General features: G+C 39.4%; 1 protein-coding gene across 1 annotated transcript; it reads left to right on the forward strand.

Annotated features, from left to right (window-relative positions):
- Window positions 1-1,978: 1,978 nt before the first annotated feature.
- LOC311605911 (vomeronasal type-2 receptor 116-like) lies at window positions 1,979-19,760 on the forward strand (the record flags this gene model as incomplete). Its single annotated transcript, XM_084796748.1, has 7 exons — window positions 1,979-2,060; window positions 2,850-2,916; window positions 3,041-3,332; window positions 4,539-4,880; window positions 7,190-7,417; window positions 16,359-16,476; window positions 18,853-19,760. 7 exons carry the CDS (start codon window positions 1,979-1,981, stop codon window positions 19,758-19,760), a joined length of 2,037 nt encoding a protein of 678 aa, XP_084652874.1.

Below are 19,760 nucleotides of genomic sequence, written 5' to 3' on the forward strand. Positions count from 1 at the left end.
TGGCTGAGCCACACCATAATCTTCTGGAGTCCAGTTCTGGGGTGTGGACCAGGGCCGGAAGAAGGTGGATGCAAGAGCTTCAGTGGAGGAGAAAGAGGAATGATCTGGGCATGGGGATCAGGAGTAGGTTTGCATCCTGACTGACTGGCAGTCAGAGTGATTCTTTATCTATACAGAACTCATTAGGCAGGGATAGATGCATGATGTTCCAAAACACAGATCACATCTTTTTTTTTTGTGCCCAGACATGTGTTCTAATTTCTGCTTGGTCATAAGTCTAGTCATCATTGATAAACTAAGATAAAACAGAGTTCTTTTACAATAGTTGTTTTCTCATCAATCTCACCACCCAACTTTTAACAATATTGAAGTTTCAAGGGCATATTTTACCAAAGCATGTTAGCCTGTTCTCAGGATGTCAGCTCTTGAGGTTTCCAGGACACTGGACAGAATGAAAATCTTCAAGACAGCCTGGAAAGATTGTCATGCCCCAATTAGTATACAATCGACTTTCAATAGCTAATTGGCCTAGGACCCAAGAAACATTTTCAGGCCAAAGCTGCGGCAGTCATTATTCAAACATTACTCAATATTATAATGTTTATATCTTATATATTTGCAGAATTGATTTATGTATCTAATCTTAGTATTTTTGTTCCTTTGTCATATGACACCAGAGTGGTCCTGTATAAGTTAAACTTTTTCTAAAGGAGTTCTCAATATTTTATTCTTTTATCATTTAACCGTACCATTCTTTGTCCATCAGCCTATTTTGATCTGCTGTCAACTTCCTACCAAATATTGCTTACCTTTTTAAGTTTACTTTGTTTTGATTATTTTATTTCTGAGTAAGTAACATCCAGGGGCAGATGTCTCAGGAATATTTTTGAGCCAGAGCCTCATAAGAGGTTGCTGACATAATGATTTGAGTCACGACCTCCAGGACATAAAGAAGACCTTTGAGTAGGTCCGGATAAGGATATCTCCCTAAAAGTGGAGGAGCAGTATGATGAGGACATTCCTAGGGAAGCTAAGAAGAAGTGTGCATAAATGCTTTTTAAGAAAAATCAGTGCATGAATGATTCTTAAGAAAATTTCTGGTGCTGTGGCGTCGATCGCATACTGCATCTGATTCACAGAACAACAGTGGCCACCAAGCCACCAAAGGGCCATACTTAGAGTACCAAAGCACAGTGCTGGTGTTTCCCACAGAGAAGAAAATCCTGTCAGGTGGATCTTCCATGCCCTCCTGTGGCAGGACCATGGGAATATACTATGGTGAACTCCCAGGGGTCCTGTGTCACCGCTGCAGTCACTGCTGCTTTTTGGGTTGTTGCCCAGAGTGGTGTGGGTCAAGGAGATGGCATTCAAAGAGGGGGTGCTGTTTGAGTCGGGCCCGAGTGAGGACTGCACCACCCACACCACAAGCCCCATGGACCTCCTCTCACAGGCTGTGGCCATGATCAGTGCTGGATCATGCAGAGGTGCATACTAGGGGCAGCACCAAGGCGGGGTGCCCATCACAGATGGATCATGCAGTGGAATTAGAGACTTGGGAAGCATGAATCAACAGAGCCACAAGTTCCCCTGGACAAGAAGCTGAGCTGGGCCAACATCAATGGTTTCTGTAAGCAACTCAACAAAAACTTTGAGGGGCCTCCACTTGCCTCGTGCTTGATGGCCCACAAGATCCAGTACCCACAAGAGTAGGAGGCCATCCCGCCTTGACAGCCAGCAACAATCTGGCGAATTGAACAGTAGCAGGAAATCTGGCTCCGAGGACAGGGAAGCAGGAGAGCTGACCCTGAGGACACAAGAACAGGAGAGCCGGCCTGGGGGCCATGAGAGCCTTGAGAGTTGGCCCTGCTCTGAGGACACAGGAGCTGGAGAGCTGTCTCTAACCTGAGGACACAGGAGCTGCAGAGCATTTCTTGCCATGATGACAGAGGAGTGAGATAACAGGCACTGCCCTGAGGACATGGGAGCAGGAGAACTGATCCTGCCCCCAGGACATAGAAGAAGGAGAGCCAGCCCTGCCATGACGACACAGGAGCGGGAGAGTGGGTCCTAGGGTTAAGACAAAGGAGCAGGCCCTGATCCAGGGCTCTGAGCTGACCTCACATCAACTTCTACCCCATGTATGACCTTCTGGAACACATGAAGGGACCGCATCTGCAGATTCAAAGATTAAGAATCTCCTTGACACACGACAACAATGGGATATCTGACAGCAGTCCCAGTGAGAATCTGGTAATGATAGTGTAGGCCTCAAACCAGACCCATGACTCCAAACAATGAACATTTGAAAGTAAACATATGTGGGCAAAAGGCGTGATACACTACAGCTCCTGTAACAAGATTTTTTTGTTTATCTGTTCGTCTAATTTTACATGGAGTGGAGAGGGATTTTGGTGCATGACATGTAAATCATAAGCACTCAATAAAAGTAAAACTAAAAATAAAAAATAAATAAAAGAAAATTTCTGTCAGTCCAATAACCCCAAATTGTACAAATAATAGAAGCCCCCTAAGCATGTGACACAAAGGGATCAAGGCAAAACAGTGGATAAAAGGTATGTGTTAGGCCTGGATACAACAAACAGGAATTTCTTTGATTAAAGGTGTGTGGTAAGGGTGAGCCACATGAAACAATAAACAGGTTTTTACAGTTCACAATCAGAGGGTTCACAAGGGGAACAAAATATTCGGTAAAGACATGAGATGATTGTGTATTAACTACTAGCTTCCCGAATAGAAGATAGACTTCTTCCTATGTCCTCAGAAAGGAAATAAATGAAGGAAGTGGTGTAACTTTAAAGGCATTATTCAGTATATAATCTGTTAAACAGGAGCAAAAAGAGCCCTACTGACCTCCAAAAAAAAAAATCTCATGTTGTTACTCCATCAAATAACAAGGTATGATTTGAATATGGAAGTTGTGAGAGTAAGCTTTCACTTAGTGCATGACAGTTCTGTATTCAGATGTAAAACAGTGGTTATTGAAGATTGTTCTGCATTGATTCTCTTGTTCTCTATATAGGATCAGTCCCAACAACTACCAATTTGTCATTGCTCTAAAATTTGCCATTGAGGAGATCAACAGGAACCCCCTTCTTTTACCTAACATGTCTCTGGGATATCACATTTACACTGCTGGGCCAACACAAGACGAAACACTGTACGCTTTTTTTATTTGGCTCACGGGGAAGAGCAACATCCTCCCAAATTACAGCTGCAGAAGAGTGGAAAAATCTGTGGCTGCAATCACAGGAACCACATTTGAAATTTCTTCCCTAATTGGCACATTTCTGGAACTTTATAAATATCCACAGGTGAGATTATATGAACTGGAATTAATTAAAGTATGCCCCCTTTGACGTCAGCATCTGAATATGATAAACATTGACATTTGAAAAATGTTAAACTGAAAGTCTTTGTTCGTACAAGATTCAAATTACTTAGTTTTGGGCTGGATGATCATCCCATAGTCAAGAATAATTTTTGTGAAATCATAAAAATAGGAGTTTTCCTGCCAACACCACACATGTACTCACTATAACACAGCAGATACAGGATGATACCTGTGGCTTCCTGTATTCTACCCAGACCAGAAAGTCTTATGAATCAAGAGGTGTTAAGGACAGCTTGCCTCAAAATAAAGTGACAAAAAGTAGAGTGTTAAAGTTACTTTTATTTCACTGTGTTTATTTCTGTTTCTTTCTTAACCCAAAAACAATGGAGACTCCTTCATATTTGTTTAATAACAAGCTTTATAGCACAAGAACTGAGCAGTTATTACTCTAACCTTAACCCTATATACTAATCTAGTTTCCTCCTAGTGTAAATCCCAGAAATACTTATACTTTGTATCTTTTCCTGTTCCAGTTGAATCTTCCTCCTCTCTCATAATGTTACTGGGAATTCCCCCACAGCTGAATCTCCTACTTTCTCCTGTAACACCTCACCCCGCCCCCTGGCTGGCAGGAAGTTAGTTCTCTTCGCTACCCTTCTCAGAGATTGTTTGTAAGATCCTTTATTTGTCTATCAGTGGACAGCTGAGGAAGCAGTGTTTATACAACATTGAGACGGGAGATTCTTAAAACAAAGCTTGAAAGCAGATATGGAGGATACAAAAATTGAATTAGGCAATAACAATATGCCTACAGTAGAGGACACCCAAAACTCTCTTCTAGCCTTCATGGGCACATGGGTATGCACCTGTAGAAACATTGGTGCACACACTTGGATGTACATACAGCCACCCAAACGAATACCCAATCTTTTTAAATGCATAATTTTAAAGATTATATACTCTGAAATTGTCGGTATATCTGCATTTCTGTTGCTTGAAAGGCGCGCATGAGATTTAAGATAGAGGGGAGTATTTCAAATCGTTTTCTGAAACTGGGTCCCAAATTTGAAATTCCCTTTCAATACAAGCTTGAATTTCTATAATTTGAAGATCTTCTTTCAGCCTCATTGAACCTGTGATTTCTGGAACCTCCATCTTCATGTCACTCCCTATTCTCTTTTCTTAGCTGACCATTGGACCTTTTGAAATAAATATGCATGACTCTGCGAAGTTTTCTTCTCTGTATCAGATGGCCTCCAAGGAGTCTTCTCTGGCCTTAGGCATGGTCACGTTGATTGTCCATTTCAGATGGAATTGGGTGGGGCTCGTCATCTCAGATGATGAGAAAGGTGTTCACTTTGTCTCAGACTTGATACCAGAGATGGAAAGAAAGAGAGTCTGTTTAGCCTTCATGCAAACGATCCCAGTGAGTCATGTGTTCCACATGCGAAATGATGATGTCTACAATAGCCCAATTGTGAGCAACTCAGTAAAAGTTGTTATCATTTATGGTACCACCGACTCTACTGTAGGTGTGCTCTTTAGAAGATGGGAGCACATACTTCCGTGGAAAATCTGGGTTACCACATCAGAGTGGGAAGTCATTACTTCTATGAGGCATTTCATTCTTGACTCATTCCATGGAACTCTCATCTTTTCACAACGTCATGGTGAGATTTCTACTTTTAAAGAATTTGCAAAGACAGTGACCCCTTTCAAATACCCAGAAGACATTTTCCTGGCAAGATTGTGGGAGATTCATTTTAATTGTTCAATATCTAAGGCTTCTTGTAAATCATTAAAAAATTGTTCATCTAGAGGTTCCTTGGAATGGTTACCTTGGTATCACCATGACATGGCAATGAGTTATGGGAGTTACCATATGTACAATGCTGTGTATGCTGTAGCTCATACCCTTCACAAGATGGTTATGCATGAAGTAGACAAACAAGATTTTAAAAATGGAGGAAAAATGAAATTTCCCCCATGGCAGGTAATGGGCTTTCCTTTGGAACCTGCACAGTGTTACTCCAGGTGTAAAAGAACTTTTATGTACCTATTTCAATTGCTGTCTCAGAGACTTACTGCCTCTGTCTGTTAGCCTAAGCCTAGTCTTAGAAGCTTCTAGGCTCCATACAATAAAACCGAGTCCTAGAATGTTTCCAGACTCTGAGATTTACTGCTTCATCAGCTCATATTTTCTTCTTCTTTCTGAGCTCATCATAGCTGGTTGGTTCAATTCAGGCATTCTGGCACATTTTCCTCTTCCTAATAAATTACTAATTCTGGATTTCTCGCAGCCTTTGAATTACTTTGCTTGCCCTCAAACTACCTCCACCAACCTTTTCTAACATTCTATCTCCTTCTCATTGTCTAGCTTCTTCTGTCTTTACCCACATCTAGCTTGTTCTCTCTGCAAAACTCTCCCAGTATAACTGCCTCTTTTCTCTCTTGCTCTGTGTGGCTCCTACAAGTAGATTCCCTACCCCCTTTATTCTCAGGAGATTTGAGCATACCTTATTCATCACTTTTTCTGCCACTCAATTAAACAACAATTTCAAACATCATGCTTCCTTCTAGAAAACTATCTTTACCTGAATTGTTTAGAAATGAGCATATACCATCAGGCCTGGACCTAAACTTTTTTTTTTAATATGAAACTTGCTTTATACCAGGTAGTCTGTGAACTCAGATCTGATTGCCTCTGTCTCCTGGATTAAAGGTGAGGTTCAATTCCAGTAGAATCACACAGACATAGAAGGTCTTTGGATGTGATTTCCAGGCAGAGCAACCATTTTCTGAATTAAAATTCCTCTACATGAAGGTAACTTTTAAAAATGGACCTGAAGGTGCCCTAAACAAGTACCTTAGGATTCTCCTTCCAAAGAAAAGTTTCTAGACTGTTTTTAGTAGTCAAAATAAAAATATAGACATGGGTGGAACTTATAATCAAGACATCAATATTGTAGAAGGTAATATTAAGAAGCTAGGGCAAAGGATTATATTAAAGACCAATCATGATCCTGCTCCACTGAAATTCTCATCTTAAAAACCCTAATCTCTGTGCAGAAAGTTCTTAAACATGAACTAGGAGGCAATTGATATTTCACATTTCTAACTAGTATAGAGTGTCACCAAATAAAGTAATCCCTAAGCATCTAAAGAAAATGTGTATCTGCTTTGGGTGTTTATCCTTAACTTTGATTCCTCTTACTATGATGAAATATGTGGACAAAAACACTGAAGTAAAAAAAGGGGTTATTTTACTCACAATGCCAATTTACAGTCCCTCATTAGGAGGAACTCAAAGTGTCAGGAATTGGAAGCAGCTTGCCACATCAACATCCACCATCAAGAGCAAGGAGCAATGAGTATGTATTTGTTCAAGAATCTGCTTCCATTATGTTCAGTTCTTGGCCCAGCTCACAAAATGAGCCTACTAAAATTCAGAGTCATTCTTCATGCCTCAGTTCAACCAAGTTAGAAAATATTTCATATACCTGCCTAGAGTACAAATTAATCTATACAGTTCTCCACTGAGACCTCATGCCCTGGTAATTCAAGATTGTGTTTGGTTCATAATCAACACTAATCACAAACTATTTGGATCAATGTTGAAAACCATTAGCTTGCATAAAAGCCCAAGGTTTATCTCAGTAAACACCTATTCACCGACTGCTGGAGAATGATATTATTTCATTGTAAACACCATTTTGTTGTTTTATAACTGCAGTGATATTTCATTTTGAGATGGAAATTTAATGAAAATGTGAACGTGCATAGTTAAATATTTTATATGCACACTGAACATGCTTATAAATCATGCATCTCTCTTAGCTAAACCACATCCTGAAGAATATTCAATTCATGAATGCTGGTGGAGACTCAGTAACTTTGAAACCTTCAGAAAAAATGCATATAGATTATGACATTCTGAACTTCTGGAATTTTCCACAAGGTCTTGGATATAAAGTAAAAGTAGGAACGTTTTCCTCATATTTGCCACCTGGGCAACAACTGTCATTGTCTGAGGACAAGATAGAGTGGAACACAGGCATTAGACAAGTGAGTGGAATTTCAGTTTTACTGTGCCTCCTGCCTCCTCGTAATTTAAAACACAACAGCCCTACTGTGTTTACAAACTCACTTTCCACATTCAAATATTTTTTCATAAGTTTATTTTTTTAATTTTTAAAATGTTCACTTTACATTCTGATTATAGCGACCACCCTTGTAGCCTCCCGATCCCACCCTTCCTCCTTTAAAAGCCCTCTCTCTACTAGTCCTCAGAAAAGGGTGCCCTCCTCCCCTAACAACCAACTTAGTGTATAAACCTCATCCTGGCTACCAGTATCCTCTTCCTCGGTAGCCTGGCAAGACCACTCCACCAAGTGGAAGTGATCAATGTGTTGGACAAGAGTCCATTTCAGAAGTTTTCCTTACTCCCATATAATGGGACCCTCAAGGAGACTGTACTGCCTATCTACTGCATCTGAGAAGAGGGACTAGGTCCACACCATGCATTGTCCTTGGTTGTTGCATCAGACTCTGCAGTAACTTCCTCCTCCACCCAGATTTGTTGCCCCCATTGGTCTCCTTGTGTAGCTTCTGACCCCTTAAGGTCCTTCTGTTCCCAAACTCTTCTATGAGGCTCCATGTGCTCCATGCCAGAGTTTGTCTGTGTATCTCAGAATCTGCTTGGATCTCCTTCTGGGTGGACGCATTCAGAGGACCTCTATGGTAGGCTCACTTTCTGTTCCTTCTCTTCAACTGCTTCTGGTATCTATTCTGTTTGTCCTTCTGAATGAGAATTAAGCATTCTCCCTAGTGTCCTTCTTCTTATCTAGTTTCTTTAAGTCTGTGTATGGTAGTCTGGTTATCCTGTATTATGTGACTAATACCAGCTTATAAGTGAGTATATATCATTTATTCTGGGTCTGTGTTATTTCACTCAAGATTATCTTTCCACTTCCATCAATTTACCTGAAAATTTCAAGATTTCATTGTTTTTAATAGCTGAGTAGTAATGCATTTTGTAAATGCGCACAATTTCTTTATCCATTCTTTGTTGAGGGACATCTCGGTTGTTTCCATATTCTATTATGAATGAAGCTGCTATAAACATAGTTGAGCAAATATCCCTGTGTAGGGGAGCATCTTTTGGGTTTATGCCAAGGAGTGGTATGGCTGGGGATTTTTTATTGTTGTTGCCTAGCTTATACTCTTCTTTATTTTTACTTAATTCTTTATTTTTTAAAATAATTTATCAGATTACATCCCGATTGTTATATTCTCACTTGCATCTTCCCATTCTAACTTCCCTCCCACTTTCACCCTATTCCCCTCCCCTAGACCTATAACAGAAGAGGAACTCCTCCCACCACTGTATAATCACAGCCTACCAGGTCTCATCAGAATAGCCTGCTTTCCCTTCCTCTGAGTGCCACCAGGCCTCCTCACCAATGGGAAGTGGACAAATAGGGGGCACCAGAGTTCCTACCAGAGACAATCACGGCTCTTCTCACAACTGTGGAGAATTACCTTTTCACTGCCTCGATCAGAGCACAGGGGTCTAGGGTTACTGCATGCATTGTCCTTGGTTGGCAGAGCAGTTTGTGAAGGCCCCATGTGTGCAGATATGCCAGCTATGATGGTCTTTTTATAGTGCTCCTGCACCATCTGGGTCCTTTTCTCTCCCCGTTCTTCCACATGCCTCTTACCTGGATTTCAGTAGTAAGTACAAGCACCTGTCTTGATCCTCCATTGTGTGAAGACTCTCAGAGGACATCCATCTTGGGCTAGTATCCACTTATACATGAGTACATACCATGTGTGTCTATCTTGTTGGTTTTCTCAAAGAACCTGCTCTTGGCTTTGTTGATGTTTTGAATTGTTCTATTTGTTTCTAATTTATTGATTTCAGCACTGCCTTTGATTATTTCCAGCCATCTACTCTTCTTCAGTGTTTCTTCTTCTGTTTTTTTCTAGGGCTTCCAGATGTGTTGTTAAGTTGCCTATATGAGATGTTTCCAGTCTCTTTTTGAAGGCACTTAGTGCCTTCTCTTGGCACTGCTTTCAATGTGTCCCCTAAATTTGGGTGAGTAGAGAGTTGTTCAGTTTCCATGTGTGTATAGGCTTTTTGATATTTCTGTTGTTAAAGTCCAGCTTTAGTCCATGTTGGTGTGATAGGATAACAAGTATTATTTCAATCTCCTTCTGTCTGTTGAGGATCTATTGGTGACCCACTATATGGTCAATTTGGGGGAAGGTTTCATGAGGTGCTGAGAAGAAGGTATAATCTTTTGTGTTTGAGTGAAAAGTTCTATAGATGTGTGTTAGATCTATTTGATTCATGACTTTGGTTAGTGCCAATATTTCTCATTTTAGTTTCTGTTTCATTGACCTATCATTGGTGAAAGTGGGATGTTGAAATCTCCCACTATGCATGTGTTGGTATCAAAGTGTGGTTTAAGCTTTATAAATTTTTTTTCACAAATATGGGTGCCCTTGTATTTGGGGTGTAGATGTTCATAATTGTGATGTCATCTTGGTTGAATATTCCTTTGATAAGTATGAAGTGTCCTTCCTCATATCTTTTGATTAATGTTGGTTGAAAGTCTATTTTATTACATATTAGAATGGTTACACCAGCTTGCTTCTTCTGTTCATTTGCTTGGAAGACATTTTCCCTATGTAATATCAATCATTGTAGCTGAGATTTGTTTCTTCAATGCATCAGAATGTTGTACCTTGTTTATGCATCCAGTGATTTATTCATTTCCTCTCTATAGACTTCTACCATGACCTCTCTAGGGTCCTCTGTCTGTTTCCTTGTGTCTTCTTGTATTTGTTTACTGATTTTATTTTTTCCTCCATTATTGTCCTCATTACTAAGGATCTGAGGGAATTTTCTTGTGCTTAAGTTGTGTTTGAATTTCCAGGGCTGATTGCTTTGAGATAACTGAGTTCTGGAGATGCCATATTAATTTGGCTTTTGTTGTTTGTGTTTTTAGCCTGGCCTTTAGTCATCTTGCTGTTTCTGATGGTCCAAAGTAGTTTCTGGTGCCCTTCATTGGCTTTTGAGAGCAGGTTCATAGTTGTCTATAGGTCGAGATCCCTCCCTTGTGGGGATCAGAGAACCCTTACCTGGATCAGGCAGGTGATCTCGGTTCAGTTCTGGGGAATTTGTTCCACACATTTGGCTGCCCCCTGGGCCAGCAGACTCTGATACTGCTACTCTCGAGTCCAAGGCTCATTCTGAGAGAGAATGCAGGTACAGCCTGCTTGCCAGGCTAGGCCTTGGTGTCTTGGTTCAGTCCACTAGAGAGTGTCTGTATAGTGGGATATTGGTCATTTGGATGGACTTTGGTGCACATGCTTGTGCCCATCCAGGCCCTCGGGCCTTGGTTCGGACACAGAGAGAGTATTAGTGTACAGCATTCTAGCCTGTGTTTGACTGGCTCCTGGAGAATATGTTCACACCTGCTCAGGACCTGGAGACTTGGGTCATACTGAGAGAGAATGTAGGTACAGTCTGCTAGCCTGAGGCATTTTCTTAGGCTTTGGAGAAAGTGTCCAGACCCGCCTGGGTCCTGGGTCCCTCTGTCGACTGGTGGGGTGATCCAAAGTCCAATCTATCCCAGGTCCACACTTTGGCCTCCCCCTGGGACAACAGACACAGGTGCTTGTGCTTTGTAGCACAGAGTTCAGATGGGGGTAGGGGACAGATATGGCCCAATACCCTGAGTTTGGCTGGGCTTTGGTGAGCTTGCCTGCTCCAGTCTGAAAATCTGTGAATTTCTGTGGAGTGGTGGAGAAGTCTGAGGTCAGATCCATTCGTTCTACTGTGTTCTTCCCTTTGCCAGCAGAACTAGAACTAGACACCCCACCACCCACTAGTCAGTCCCAGATACAGATTCTGATATAAAGAGAGCACAAATGCAGCTCTTTGGTTGCTATATGTCCAGACTCTGGGGACTGAGCACCAGTCCTCATGGTCCAGTTAAATGGCCAGAGGCCAGACCCACCTGTGCTCTCCATAGTGTGGACCCCTCTCACCTTGGGCTCTTGTGTTCTGCACCTTGAAGCCTGGTTCTTAGGCTCAGTCCTGCTGATTAGACATAGTGTGTGATCATCACAACCATCTTGGATTTCTGTGGCTGGATCTTGAGGTAGACCTATTCCCAATTTTCTGAGAAAGTACCAGATTGATATCCAAATTGGTTGTACAAGTTTGCACTCCCACCAGCAAATGGAGGAGTGCTCCCCTTTGTCTACATCCTTGAGAGCATGTGCTGTAACTTGAGACACTTGAGTTTTTTGTCTCAGACATTTTACTAGGATAATATGGAATCTCAGAATTATTTTTGATTTGCATTTCCTGATGACTAGGGATGTTGAGCATTTCTTTAAGTGTCTCTCAGCCATGTCTCTTCCTTCATGAGAATTCTCTGTTTAGTTCTGTGCCTCATTTTTTAAATTGTAATATTTGGATTGGTGGTGTTTTCCCTTTGACCTCCTTTAGTTGCCTTATTGCTTTAACACATCAAGTGTCATATTGAAGAGATACAGGAAGAGTGGACAACATTGCTGTGTCCCTGATATCAGAGGAATTTATTTAAACATTTCTCTCCTTTTAGTTTGATATTGGCTATAGGCTTGCTGTATAATGCCTTTTCTATGTTTATGTTCCTGCCTTGTATCATCAATATCCATAAGACGTTTTTTAAAACAAGAATTGAAGTTGGATTTTGTCAAGTGCTTTTTTAGAATCTAAGGAGATGATAATTTGGGTTTTTCTTTCATTTGTTTCTATGATGGATTGCAAGGACTGATTTCTGTATACTGGAGTAACCCTGCATGCCTAGGAGGAGGCAGACTTGGTCATGATGAACGACATTTTTGATGTGTTCATGGATTCAGTATTTTATTGCATATTTTTGCATCAATGTTCATAAGGGAAATTGAACTGAAATTCACTTTCTTTGTTGGGACCTCCTGTGATTTAGGTGTCAAGGTAACTATGACCTCATAAAATAAGTTTGATAATATTTCTTCTGTTTTTATTTCATGGAATAGTTTGAAGAGAATTTATATAGGCTCTTCTTTGAAGGTCTGGTACAAAGCCCTGCACACCCCCCCCCCTTTTTTTTTTGGTTGGAAGACTTTTGATGACTACTTCTATTTCCTTGTGAGATATAGGACTCTTTAATTTGTTTACCTGCTTTTGATTCAATTTGGTAGTTAGTAGCTATCATTTCATTTAGGTTTTCAAATTTTGTGGTATATAGGCTTTTGAAATAAGGCCTAATGATTCTTTGCATTTTCTGTGTCAGTTGTTATGTCTCCCCTCTCATTTCTGATTTTGTTGATTTGAGTGCTCTCCTTCTGCCTTTTTGTTAGTTTGCCTAAGGGTTTGTCTATCTTGTTGATTTTCTCAAAGAACCAGTTGTGGTTTTATTGATTCTTTGAACTATTCTTTTGATTCTAATTTATTGATTTCAGTGCTGAGTTTGATCATTTTTAACCATCTACTCCTCTTGGCTGTGTCTGTTTCTCTTTGTTCTAGAGCTTTCAAATATGCTGTTAAATTTCTAGTATGGGATCTCTCCAATTTCTTCATAAAGGTTCTTAGAGCTATGAACTTTCCTCTTAGCACTGCTTTCATTGTGTCTGATAAGTTTTGATATGTTGTGATTTCATTTTCACTGAAATCTATGAAATTTTTAATTTCTTTATTTATTTTTGTTTGTTTGTTTCATCCCTGACTCAGAGGTCATTGAGTACAAAGTTAGTCAGTTTTCAAGACTGTGTAGACTTTCTGTTGTTTCTTTTGTTATTGAGTTCCAGCTTTAATGCATGTGGTCTTATAAGAAGGAAGATGTTAATTTGATCTTCTTGTATCTGTTGAGGTTTGCTTTGTGGGCAAGTATATAGTCAGCTTTGGAGCAGACTATGTGAGTTTTATCCACTACCCAGAAGTCATTGAGGAGGGAACTGTTCTGTTTCCATAAGTTTGTACATGTTCTGTTGTTGTTAATTCCAGTATTAATCAATGATGGTCCGATAAGACACAAGAGGTTATTTCAATCTTCTTGTATCTGTTGAAGTTTGCTTTGTGGCCAAGTATATGGTCAACTTTAGAGAAGGTTCTGGAAAGAAGATATTTTCTTTGTGTTTGAGTCATGTTCTGTAGATATATGTTAAGTCCATTTGATTCATGACATCTATTAATTTTATTATTTTTCCACATATTTACTGTCTTAATGAGTTATATTTTGGTGAGTGTGGGGTGTGGAAGTTTCCCACTAGTAATATGTGTGGTTTCATGTATGATTTAAGCATTAGAAATATTTCTCTTATGAATGTGGGTGCTCCTGCATTTTAGGAATAGATCGAGAATGAGGATTGAGACATCTTTTTTAATGTATTTTTCCTTTGGTAAATATGAAGTGTGTATCCTTCCCTATCTTTTTTCATATGTTTTGGTTGAAAGTCTATTTTATTAGATACAATAATGGCTACTCCAGCTTGCTTCCAGGGTCTGATTGATTGAAGTACCCTTTTCCAACCCTTTACGGTGAGGTAATGGCACCTTTATTGCTAAGGGTTTTGTTGTTGTTGTTGTTTTTTGTTTTTTGTTTTTTAATACAGCAGAATAGCAGGTCCTGTTTTCACATGCATTCTATTAGCGTTTGTTTATTTATTGGGGAGTTCTGGATATTTATCTTGGGATATATTAATGACTGGTGATAGTTAGTTCTTGTATTTTTGATGGTGGTGGTTGAGGAGTGAGTTTGTGTATTTCCTTTCTTTTTATTTTTTAAATGTGGCATTATTTATTTCTTGTGATTTCCTGGGTGTAATTAGCACCCTTTCAATGGAGTTTTTCTTCTTGTATCTCCAATAATGCTGGATTTGGGGCTAAAAACTGAACAAACTTGGTTTTTTGTTTTTGTTTTTGTTTTTGTTTGTAGATTATCTTGTTTTCTCCATCTATGGTGATTGAAGGTTTGTTGAGTATAGCATTCTGGGTTGACATCTGTGGTCTCTTAGGGTCTGCATGACATCCGTACAGGCCCTTCTGGCTTTCATAGTCTCTGTTGAGAAGTTAGGTGTAATCCTGATAGCTTTGCCTTTATATGCAACTTGGCCCTTTTCTCTTGCAGATTTTAGTATTCTTTCTTTGTTATGTACCTCTAACATATTTATTATTATGTGTCAGGAAGATTTTTGGAGGCTTCTTGTATGTTTATTGGTATTTCTGTCTTTAGATTGTGAAAGTTCTAATCTCTGATTTTGCTGAAAATGTTTTCTGGGCCATGGAGCTTGGAATCATCTCATTCTTCTATTCTTATTATTCTTAGGTGTGGTATCATCATAGTGTCCCCAATTTGTTGTATGTTTTGTGTCAAGATTTTTAATTTTAACAGTTTCTTTTACTGATGTATTGTTAACTTCAACTGTATCTTCTACACCTAAGATTCTGTCTTCCATCTCTGGTATTCTGTTGCTGTTGCTTGTTTCTGAAGTTTCTATTCTCTTCCATAGGTGTTCCAACTCCAGGACTGCCTCAGATTGTGTTTTCATTGTTGTTGCCAATTCCCTTTCTATGTCTTGAATGCTTTTATTCATTTCTTTCATTTCTTTCTCCTGTTTAACTGAATTTTCCTGTAATTATTTATAGACTTTTTCAATTCCTTCATCTGTTTGAATGTATTTTCTTGGAAAAACTTACTTTTTCCTTCAAGGCTTACATCACTTTCATCACTTCAAATTTAAAATCTTCTTCTTGCACTTTATGGATGTTCATATCTCCAGGGCTTGCTGTGCTTATATAATTACAGGTTTATAATGGTGTCATATGGCTCTGAGTTTTGTTGCTTGCTTCCTGAGCTGGCCTATAGCCATCTGGTTGTTTCTGGTGTTAGCAGGCCAGAGGATTACTGTCTATGTGTGTCCCACATGGACTAGACATCTCAGGAGCCAGTATCAGGAGCTCTGAGATGAAGCCTGTTTGCTAGGACCTCCCAGAGGCTTCCTCAGGATGATGGACAACGGGTTTTGTAGCCTGCACTCAGTTTAGCTCTACTGGATCCCCCGTTTGTGTTCCAGTTGTCTCAGGCAGAGGAGGAGAAGGCTGAGAGAGCTTCAGGCTGAAAGCTGCTTGGATGGCCCTCGAGCCTGCTTGGTATGTTTGATAATGTGTATTGTGGCTAGATCCCTACTTACTTCTGCTTGTTTACTTTATATGACCCAGATGGGCCAGGATGTTAAACAGTGTGTAAAGAGAGATCCAGACCTGGCTGCTTGAGTGTACCATAGGCCTTTTAATGATAGCAGCTAATATGGATTGTGGTCCATGCCTGACATACTTTTTGCCTGTTAGATCCCCATTTCCCAGACGAGCCAGGCCAATAAGCAGTGGGCATGCAGAGAGAGTTCCAAGCCCAAATTTGCTCATGTGTTTCACAGGACTCTTCAGGATAGCTTCTGATTTAGGTTGTGGCCTATGCCCAACACAACTCTCCAAACTTGGTTTCACTGCATTGATCCTCTGTTCTCCAGGGGACTTGCTCTCTGCCTCGACTATTTGGAGGAGTACAAAGTGATTGAAGGTTATAACTCCTGAACTGGGAGACATTTGACAGGGATGGTTGGTGGCTGTTACTGACCCTCCCCAACTCCTTCAATTCAGTCAGTTTTTCAGCCTCTGATCCTGTGCTACATAAACATGGTATATACTGGGAACCACTCCATTGGAATCCCTCTTAATAAGCTTATTATTGCCAAGAAGTAACACTCCTCACCAATGTATGTACATTATTCTAAGCATTTTATCATTATATATGTATATATGCTATTATAGGGTACATTTATAGTCTCTTCAATTAACTGATCACACATTTATAAAAATAAATACAACAATCACAATTCATAACATTTTATTCATGAAATTTAATTATCTGATTAATTTTTATATATCTTTGTCTCTCTGATTTCCCAGACCCCCATCTCTGTATGCAGTGAAAGTTGTGGTCCTGGATTCAGAAAATCTCTACAGGAAGGCAAGCCTTCCTGCTGTTTTATTTGCAGCTTCTGCCCAGAAAATGAAATTTCTAACAGTACAGGCAAGTGTGTGTACAAAATATCAGGATACTATCTCTGTTTTTAATCAATGTACTGAAGCATAAATTATAACCAAGATGATTGAATAGTGTATATTCTTAAGATTTTTGTGGGCATAATTAATAGTTATATTAGCAGCATAACTCTTTGAGAAACATCACATTTGTTGCCTTTACATGATTCTAAGCTGTCCTTTTTTTCAGATAATATATTTTGATAACATGAAAAAGTCTAAGATTCACTTCTTCCAGAAACTTTTCCATGTGGAGCCTTCATATATATATATCTACATAAAATTTTCTGGGAGCTGTATTAATATCACGTTGAAACTCTCTGTCACAGTGTCATCTTTTCAGAGCCCAGAATTCTTTTTGAAATAGATAGGATATTAATAGACAGTATATTTGACTTAAGAAATGTAGTAGCCAGAGAAATGGCTTTGTAGTTAAGAGTAATGCTGCCCTTTTAAAAAATGTGGGTTTGGCTCACAGCACCCACATGATTACTTGTAATTGTTTATAACTCCAGTCACTGGCATTCTGAAACCATATTCTGGCCATGTTTACAATACACACATGTGCTGCACATACTTACAGTCAGGCAATATTCTCAAAGGAAACACAGGAAGAATCAATAATTCATATGTTTCATGTCTAAAATATAGATTTTTTTCAATATGGAAATTATTATTGCTGATTTTTATAGTTCACAGAAGGTAGGGGAAGAAACACTGTGGGGATTTGCATTTAAGTTATGCCATGAAGCTAAATAATTGCATGCACAAAATCCTACTGGGTGATTTAAGTAATGCCACATACATTTTGAGAGCAAACTATGGGTGTTTAAATAGGGTTGTACTATAACATGAGATGACCAAAGAAGAGGGAAAATATTTTTTTAGGATTATTAGGAGTAGCTGAGCATGAGAAACTACAACATCATATAATATCCAGCGCATAATGAATTATAACATGATAATCTTACCACCAAAAAAGATATGTAGTAATATCATTTTGCTAAATGAACATAGTGATACATTTCTTCCTGATTTTACCTTTCTAAGCATAGTTAGCATAGTTAATATGAGGCCTGTAACAAGTCAGGAAACCAAGAATAATAACCAGTAGCACAACCCATAACCCCGTATCTCAGAGATCATTATTGAGGAGTAAGCAACTATGTTGTAGGAGCAAGAGACAGACAGACCATGAGTACTCAGGCCTACCCAAAGAAAGGTTGCCAAATGTGAAAATTGGTACCAGGAAAAATGGAAAAATGACCAAGATTTATCTACAGTTTCTATGTAACTGAAAATTTAAAATTAACATTTTCTGTGATGAAAGTTAAAACTTACGTGTAGGAAGATCAGGCTTCCCAAGAAAGTTTAGTTTACATCACCTGTATTTTTGATACCTTCCAAAAATTTTGATAACTACATGCTATACAATGAAACAAGAATAATATAGATTTAAAAGGTTTTATGTAGTGCAATACAAATGTACTTTGTATTCTCCTAAAATTGATGTTAGATTGTGTCTTACACAAAAAGGTAATGCATTAATTAGCTTTTCATTACTTTTATGAAGGCCTTTGATCAAGAGCAGCTTTGGAAGTAAAGTTTACAATCTATCATGAAGGGAGTTCCAGGATCATGGAGTAGCAAACTATTTAGCTTCCCAAGGCTCATTTACTTAATATGTTAACACTACTTAGGAATTATTTCCAAGGTTGGCACTGCTCACCAATGCCTAGATCTTCTTTTCAAATGCCCCCACAGACTTTTCCATTGGACAGTCTCGCAGAGGCCTTCTGTCACTTGATATTCCCTTTTCAAAGATGACATTAGTTTGTGTTAAGTTGAAAAACAAAATTAACAAAGATAATGTTTTTAAAGCATAATCATAGATGAATGTGAAATGGAGGTGCATTTGCACTCATTCGTGGGAGTCACACAGTTCTTAGCATATTTTCAGGCTTTAGTTTGTCTCTTCTGTCATGTGAAGAAAAGAAATAGTGTCCAACAGACACTAAACCTACTGTTTCTAAGAAACTATTAGCATTCAATTTTCTAGAACTAAGAGTATTAAATGTTTGTTTTGGGAAACTTCTCATCTAAATTATAATAGTATACAAAATATAAAATGAGAATTGGTATTTTGTGTTAATTTGGAGATGAGAAAGTGGGTTAATGAATATGCACAGGAAATGAAAATTACTCATGTATTCATTTGACTCTAACAAATGTATAACATTAACTTGCAAAATCATCAAAGCTAAACTTTTCTAATGAGCTACTTTGGGGTGTGGTGGTGTAGCAAGTAAGAAAAAAAAACACTGAAGTTGTGCTGACACCGCACTGTATTTCTTGCCAGATGTGGATCAGTGTGTGAAGTGTCCAGATGACCAGTATCCCAACACAGAGCGAACCTACTGCCTCCAAAAAGATGTGACATTTCTGGCTTATGAAAGTCCCTTGGGGATGACATTGGCTGGCATGGCCTTGTGGTTTTCTTCACTCACCACACTTGTTCTTGTGGTTTTTGTGAAGCACCGAAAGACTCCAGTTGTGAAGGCTAATAACAGTACTCTCAGCTATATCCTGCTCATCGCCCTCAACTTTTGTTTTCTTTGCTCCTTGCTCTTCATTGGTCACCCCAACACAGCCACCTGCATCCTGCAGCAGACTGCATTTGGAGTTGTTTTCACAGTGGCAGTATCTACTATCTTGGCCAAAACCATTACAGTGGTCTTGGCTTTCAAATCTACAGCTCCTGGAAGAAGCCTGAGAAGGTCACTTATATCGGGGACACCCAAATTTATCATTCCCATCTGTACACTCATACAATTTATCATCTGTGGAGTCTGGCTGGGAATATCTCCTCCCTTTGTTGAAACAGATGCACACACTGAACATGGTCAGATCATCATTGTGTGCAATAAAGGCTCAGTCACAGCCTTCTACTGTGTCTTGGGATACCTGGGGGCTCTGTCCACAGGGAGCTTCACAGTTGCTTTTTTGGCCAGGAACCTGCCTGACACCTTCAATGAAGCCAAGTTCCTGACATTCAGCATGCTGGTATTCTGCAGTGTCTGGATCACCTTCCTCCCTGTCTACCACAGTACTAAGGGGAAGGTCATGGTGGTTGTGGAAGTCTTCTCCATCTTAGCATCCAGCACAGGGCTGCTAAGTTGTATCTTTATCCCCAAGTGTTATATTATTCTTTTGAGACCTGATAAGAACTCATTGAAAGCCATAAGAAATAGAGATCAATGGAAATAG

The sequence above is a fragment of the Acomys minous genome, assembly GCF_964271855.1.
Source record: "Acomys minous genome assembly, chromosome: 9".
Lineage (NCBI taxonomy): Eukaryota > Metazoa > Chordata > Mammalia > Rodentia > Muridae > Acomys > Acomys minous.